This window comes from Martes martes (assembly GCF_963455335.1).
Source record: "Martes martes genome assembly, chromosome: 10".
Lineage (NCBI taxonomy): Eukaryota > Metazoa > Chordata > Mammalia > Carnivora > Mustelidae > Martes > Martes martes.
Genome location: NC_137898.1, coordinates 55,695,244 through 55,703,056, shown reverse-complemented (window position 1 = coordinate 55,703,056; position 7,813 = coordinate 55,695,244). Strand labels below are relative to the sequence as shown.

Here is a 7,813-nt window from a genome sequence, read left to right as displayed (position 1 = left end):
TCACAGTCTACAAAATGGATCGACTAACAGTACCAAACTTTGCATTTGATTATGAATTCTATTTTTTTCCTTTTTTAAAAATTTTAATATGTGATGTTAGTCACCATATAGGATATCATTAGTTTTTGATGTAGTGTTCCACGATTCATTGTTTGCCTATAACACCCAGTGCTCTATGCAGTAGGTGCCCTCCTTAATACCCATGTCCCAGTTACCCCATCTCCCCACCCCTCCCCTCCAAAACCTCACTTTGTTTCCCTCAGTCTTATGGTCTTATGGTTTGTCTCCCCCTCTGATTTCCAGACCTTCACTTTTCCCTTCCTTCTAAGGTCCCCAGTGCTCTTCCTTATGTTCCACATATAAGGGAAACCATATGGTAATTGTCTTCCTCTGTTTGACTTATTTCACTTAGCATAATCTCCTATAGTTCGCTCTATGTCCATGCAAATAGTGACCATGAATTCTGAGATAAAGTGTAAAGTTACCCTGGAGATAAAAGAATAAGAAATCAGCTAGTCCCAAACTCCACAGGAACTGGGTTTGCCAAGCATCTCTAATCTTCTATTCCTGCCCTTGATTTCAAGGCTGTTTCATCAGAAGACCACTGTGTTCATCCTCCAGCTGTTCATCCTCTATCTGAGCCTTCTTGCACAGCAAACTTCCGTATGCATTGTCTTTGACTAGAAATTAAAATATGAAAGAACATCAGAGTCCTAAAGGATCATAGAACACATTCCAAAATAGACTGATACGGGGGAAGAGGCTCCGTGTAGAAAGAGAACTAGGGTCTCCCAAGTTCACACAGCCAGGGCAAGCTCACACAGCCAGGGCAAGCCAGAGCAGGTTAGTGAGTCCAGGGCTCCTCACCCCCATAGCACCCCATCCCCTAAACCACCTGGTCCACGTGTGGTGGCCGAGAAAGGAAGAGCTCTGAGTTCTGGGGGCCCAGGAACTCGAGCCCAGCATTGGAGACAGGGGCTTCCACATCTTCTTTGCCCCATGAATCTGCCTGTGACCATCTCCTTGGTCCAAGAGCACCTTTGAAGTCTCCATCCAGAAATGTGGACTCTATTTTCCCTTTCAACTTCTCTCTTCCTCAATGGTGCCTCCAAGACTGAAGAAGATATTAGAGTCTTAGACATCTTTACTCAAACTGAGGCATTGCCACCTACTGACCATGCTCTGAGAGGCCTGCTCACAGCCAGGAGCCTCCACCTCAAGGTCAAGGATGGACTGAGGAAACAGATAGAAAGTTCCTACAGATTATCTGACACGCAATGTGCTCAGTACATGTAGCTTTCCTGTCACTGATCTTCTTTCTCCCCATGCTTCCAGAGAATCCAGGAGGTGAATCACTGCTGGGAATGATCAGGAATGCGATTCTGGGACTGTCAAGCAGCACTTTTTCCCACACATACTAAAACGTAGATGTCTACACCCAGATTGGCTTTGGCCTGCCCTGCAGAGAATCCTGCTCATTGAAGACTGGTTTCTTCTCCTTTTTCTTTCAGTTCACTTCACTTTTGCTCACTCGTCCTCTGGTACTTCTCCCCTAAATTCCTTCACTGAGGGTTGTATGAAGAATAGGACTTGTGGTCAGGAGGCGAGAAAAAAAGGGAAGAATGGGGTTGTTCGGCCAAGCGAGGGAGGGAGACAGGCCTGTGTAGACTGAGCTCTATGACCAGAAGGGATGCAATCCATCACACAGAGAAGTGACCGCTGACTTCTTATCAACCACCCAGCAAACCGGGTCCTATAGTATCCCAAATAAACCAGGAATGTTCCCCATGTGATGAGGCTGCATTAGTCCGCAAGGGAGCATTTCTGGGGCCTTCAGATACCTGAGCATCCCATGTCCCCTTCCTCCTCCATCTGATCAGCAAGGACTCTGAGATCATACTCCCGCGTTGCTTTGCTAGGGTTGGGAGAGGAAGGGGAAATGGAAAAGATTTCAGGAGTTCCTCTCCCAAAGGAGGGTGCCTTAGCCTGAAACAGTTCTGCCTGACAGAAAGCCTTCCAGCCCTGTCTATCTTCATCCATCATGAGGCAATGAAGGTGAAAGAGTTTCCAGAACTTCAGAATCACAGGACAATACAAACTGTAATCACACTCACCGAGAAATCATTGTGATTAAGGTCTGGGAATGCAGTCAGTAACATGTGTCACTGTCCCAAGAGCTGAGGAAGGCAGTGCCCGAGGCTGTGTCCGCCTGGTAAGAGCTTCATAACATGAGTTCCTGTTGACTCAAACTCTCAGTGTTCTTTCTACTAACTACCTATGAATTGGACTTATTTCTGTTCAGTGCTCCTTCAAGGACACATTAAAGTTGTGGATAATATAGCTTAACATAATAGGACTTGGACATTTTCTTGTACCTAATGGAGATCTGTGAAACGCTGATCATTGTCTCCTTTCATGTGCAAAGCAGAGGCTTATTAGCCCAGCTTGTAGCCTGATGATGGGGAAACATGAAGGAAAGAAGTTTGCCAATGTTTTCCCCTGACCAGTGATTGCAGGAAGGCATCAGTTTCTTCTGTAGACTTCATGACCTGTGCGTGCTACTCCCTGGCTTCGTGTGCTCCAGTAAGGCAACTCTCAGAAGTCCTCAGGTCCGATCCTGTTAAGTGGGTGGCTGACTTGCCCCTGCCATGGGACTGTTCAATGTCACTCATCCTGCTTCCTTCCTCCTGACTGGCATCCCTGGTCTGGAGAGTGCTCACTCCTGGCTAGCAGGGCCCCTCTGCGTGATGTACGCCGTGGCCCTCGGAGCCAACGCTCTGATCCTACAGGCCGTGCGAGTGGAGCCCAGCCTCCACGAGCCCATGTACTACTTCCTGTCCATGCTGTCCTTCAGTGACATGGCCATGTCCGTGGCCACATTGCCCACGGTGCTCAGAACCTTCTGCCTCAATGCCCGCAATATTGCATTTGATGCCTGCCTCATCCAGATGTTTCTCATTCATTCCTTCTCCATGATGGAGTCAGGGATTCTGCTGGCCATGAGCTTTGACCGCTATGTGGCCATCTGTGATCCCTTACACTACGCCACTGTGCTCACCAATGGAGTTATTGCTGGAATAGGTGTAGCTGTGACAGCTCGGAGTTTCATCACCCTCTTTCCCCTTCCCTTCCTCTTCATGAGGCTGCCTATCTGCAGATCCAATGTTCTTTCCCATTCCTACTGCCTACACCCAGACATGATCAAGCTGGCCTGTGCTGATATCACTATCAATAGCATCTATGGCCTCTTTGTTCTTGTATCCACCTTCGGCATGGACATGTTATTTATCTTCCTCTCGTATGTGCTCATTCTGCATTCAGTCATGGCCATCGCTTCCCGCAAGGAACGTCTGAAAGCTCTCAACACTTGCGTGTCACATATCTTGGCTGTGCTTGCGTTTTATGTTCCGATGATTGGGGTCTCAGTAGTGCACCGCTTTGGGAAGCATGCCCCACGCTACGTACATGTTCTCATGTCCAATGTTTACCTGTTTGTCCCTCCTGTGCTCAACCCTCTCATTTATAGCGCCAAGACAAAGGATATCCGCCGAGCCATTATCCGTATGTTTCGTCCCGTCAAAATGTGACTGTCATGTTTGCTTATAATATCTGCTGTTGACTGTAGTCATAAGTTGTCATCCATGGTATCATTTACATCATCATCATTGTCGTCATCATCATATCATCATTATTTTTATATCATCTAGAAGAGAATAAATATATAGGGGAAAAGTAAAATATCAAAAAATTGTCCTATGAAATGATAACAAAAAAATAACTAGTACATTCAACAAACCTCCATGGCTTTCACTGAGAGGTAGATATTGGAGTCCTTAGGTGATTAGACAACACTTTACAGAGGAAGATTGATGTAAGCTAGGAATCATTTTCGAAAGCAATAACTATTGCCGATATTATAATAATTAATTCATTGAGTCATTAAAATGTCAGGTTCAATTAGGAATTATGATGTGATTTAATGCATTAACCTTCACAACAATCTCATAAGGTATGGAGAATTATATCAGTTTTTCAGAGTAACATTGCTAATAAGTGATCTAAATGATACTCAATGCTTTTCTGTCTCCTGGGTCCTGGGTGCCTCAGTTGGTTAAGCTAATGAATCATATTCGGCTTAGGTCGTTATCTCGTGGGTCATGAGATACAGCAGCATGTCTGACTCGGCACTCAGAGGGGATTCTACTTGAAGTTTTTATTCCTCTGCCCTTCCCCCACTCCTGTGGGTGTTCTCTCGCTCTATCTCTCTAAAATAAATACATTTTTAAATTAATACTTGTCTGTCTCCATCATGTGTATCTAATGCCTACAAACACTATCTCTCTAATGAGTTGGCCTCACTACTAAAATTCCAACTTTTATCCTTCCCTTTGCCTTCACTGTCATCTCATTCATGAGTGTTTCAACTTCAGAAAGTGATATTTGATGTACTGTCAGAATCTGCTATAAGATGTATGACCCTGTGAAAACCGAAAAAGACTGACATCTAGAAAAAACTCCAGATTGTTCTTTGCTTCCTTCATCTTCTCACCAATCCATCCTCCCACAGGGAAAACAATATTCAACATCTGAACAATAAACCTTTGTTCATTTCAACGTTGTACTAAGGGTATGTTTTCTTTTCCTCTTCCTTTCTTGGGATTTTAATTTTTCTATATAATGATGTGATGACTAATGTCAACTACTATGTCTTTATAGAATTTCTAGCTAAAAAGCCCTGGGATAAGCAATAGAGAATTTATGATTTAAACACTACAACATAATTTTTTTTATTGGCCTTCTATTAAATTGTTTGGTTTTCCTGCTTGGTCTTTCCTTGATACCCGGGAGGTACAACACAATAAAAATTCCTTGGCAGAATTGCGGTGTTCTCCGATTAGGTTTGGGCTTAAATCTAGACTAAATTAAGGGAGATGCCCTGTGGAGACTGACCTACTCACCAGAAATACTGGGCAGGAGACCTCAAGTAGCTGAATGTAAAGTTACTTAGAGTTTTCTCTCTGTGAAGTTTTTTTGAGAGAATATGAAGGAGAAATATCAGGTGCCAGAAGGAGGGACTTATTTCTGAATGGAAACAAAGTATTTGGGATCCAGGTTTCCATATATGCCCATAAGTGAATAAAGAGACTTATAATGTAAGTGCCCTTGTCCAAGAAATTAATTAATTTAGGTGCATGATTGAGTAACATAACTCAGCATGATTTCCAATGGAAAATAATGAGTCAGACTATGGACTTCAAAGTCAGTTCAAGTAATGACTGTTTTGATTAATACAAGAAGCTCTATTATGTCACCTCAATTAATAATAATAATAGTAGTAGTAGTCATAATAGTAGTAATAGTAATAATTTATCATGCCTTGAAAGTAGGGAGAAATGATTATGTAAATACAAAGACAAAGCTTGAGAAACTTTCTGCATATGAAAGTGTGGAAAACACTCAGTGATTCCCACCTGGGGAGAGAGAGAAAGACAATCCTATGACCACAGGCCCCACACTGACAGCAAAGGGTGGAAAGGAGAAAAGAGAAGGGGCACTGGGATAGGAGCGTCCTATCAGGACCTCTGACTCCTCTCCACATTATTTCCTCTTTTGTTAACAAGCTTTACTTTGAACTGAAGATTTTCCCCTATTGAAATAGGAAAATACCTGCATTTGGGCCAATTAAAAAGAAGCAAATATTATATATATACTTCTTTTATTTTAGGCCCCTTACTTCTGCCTTAGAAAATTAGATACTGAACTTGGCTTAGCTAAGCTTGGATGAGGCCTATATTGAAGTCTGTGGGAAAAAAACCTCTGAGTAATAAAAGTCACAGTTTTGCATAGTCTTGTCAGGGGTGTCAGTCTTATCCCCCAGGGCCTGTGTTGGTCCGGTCTATGAAGGGACAGACAGAAGAAACTAGAATAAGACTTATGGCAGTGTTGGATTCCTAACCCCCATGCCTCATAGTAGGACTCATAGGAAAATCCATATAAGTAGAATGTAATGCAGAATTGAGAAAACACACATCCATTGTCAGGGGCCCTTCTATGGGATTAATATCTGTGTGAGCCCAGGAACGAACCAGGAGAACTTGCAGAAACAAGAGCGTGGTAGCAGAGGGTCATGGGCAGGCCCCTGGGCATGGCTGACCATCAGCCCCACTTGCTCAATATCCCTGAGGTACAGCCCCACCTCCAGGAAGCCATCCTCAGACCTGGTCAGTTCTGCTAGGAGGAGTCAGCTTCATGCCGCAGCTGTGATTCAGCAGGATGAGAAGAGCTCCTCCTTAGATACCGTTGTGCAAAAGGAGACCTAGGAGCAGGGGCACAGACTGTTTCTTCTGATTTATGGTTCTCCACAGCAAGGGCATTGCCTCACTGGGAGGATAGCCTCCTCTCTCGTGGTGCCGCTCTCCCGCTGTGCCCATGTGAGGTGGGCTCAGGACCCTGAGCTGACCCTGCACTGTGCTCTTTCATTTCAGAGAGGAGGGGATCCATGTGCTGGGGACTCTGCATTGAGCGCAGGCAACCAGAGGCCCTCCACACAGCTGAGTGGGGTGTGTGCCCTGAAGAGGGCTCAGGTTTCATAGACACAACCAAGGGCTCATGAAGTCAGCCACCCCTTTGTGAACTACCATCCTCCTGCCTCAAACAAGTAATTGAGTCCTGCTGAGGCATCACCCCATGGGGAGGAAGAGGAAGACCATTATCAAGCAGTGCCTGGATGTGAATGTTTACGGGGAAGGTCATGGAGAGGACGTGATTGCTGGTTGACCCACAAGCAATTGAGGCTCCTCATCCCTGACCCTGTTTTTGAAATGTGCTTAACGTTTGACTTGCCCCTCCTAAAAGCAGTCCCAAGATACGACCTTGAGATAGTCCTGTGTTGCTGAGACCATGTGGATAGCATAGAGGCTGAACCCAAATAAGGCTTCTATCTAAACTTTTAAGATTCTGACAGCAGGGGTGTAAAGATGTACTGGCTTTCAGCCACACAAGATAAAACTAGTATGTAAGCTCCTTTGGTTGTTAAGTCTGCCGCCTACCAATCTGGAGTGGCCCACCTCTTTTCTTGGGCTCTTCCTGTCCTCTGAATACAGAGACCAGTTTCAAATGACACTCGGGACTCTCCTGAGGATCTTTCAAACCAACATCAGTAGCCAACATTTTGCTTCATGGGATTTGCCTTACTAGGAGTAGGTGGATGTGGTTTGTGTTTATATTTATATTATGAAGTGTTTTTATTCCTTTTATTTCTTCTTTTATCCACGGAAAACTTGTTTATCGAATATATATAAGAAAACAAAGGAAGATACATTATTTGTTAAAGTATTTATTTACTTTGTCTTGTACATGTGTCACTCAGGAGTCAGCTGACACCACCTAAATATTGGATATTTCACTGAAATTTGCATAAGCCCCCAACAATCTTCAAATAGAACATGTAACCCCAGCCAACCCTACACATTTCCACAGTCGTGCATCACTCTCCAAAAGCATGGATGTGCGGCAAGCTTTACTAAAAGTTTAGATTATAAACAGATCTCAACTAATGGAAATACAACAAATAGAGGTGGTGATTGGACAATCTTGATCTTACATCTTTTATTGGCAGTCATGGTGCTCAGAAAAATTTCTTTCTCAAGTTTTTCTCAATCTCCTTTTCCCCAGCAGAGATACTTAGACACTCTCCTTTATTCAACCCCAAGTGAAAAAGAAAAAAAAAAAAGTACTTTTTTTTAGGGGATTGGATATAATTCTGGCAACATGTCATTTTCCTTATAAGCTTTACTGTTTGTTTGCTTAAAGG

The 7,813-nt window shown here is 43.7% G+C and overlaps 1 protein-coding gene across 1 annotated transcript; it reads left to right on the top strand.

The window, feature by feature from the left end:
* Positions 1 to 2,648: 2,648 nt before the first annotated feature.
* On the top strand, positions 2,649 to 3,587 carry LOC308350113 (olfactory receptor 51I2; the record flags this gene model as incomplete). Its single annotated transcript, XM_080815117.1, has 1 exon — positions 2,649 to 3,587. One exon carries the CDS (start codon positions 2,649 to 2,651, stop codon positions 3,585 to 3,587), a length of 939 nt encoding a protein of 312 aa, XP_080671243.1.
* Positions 3,588 to 7,813: the final 4,226 nt, after the last annotated feature.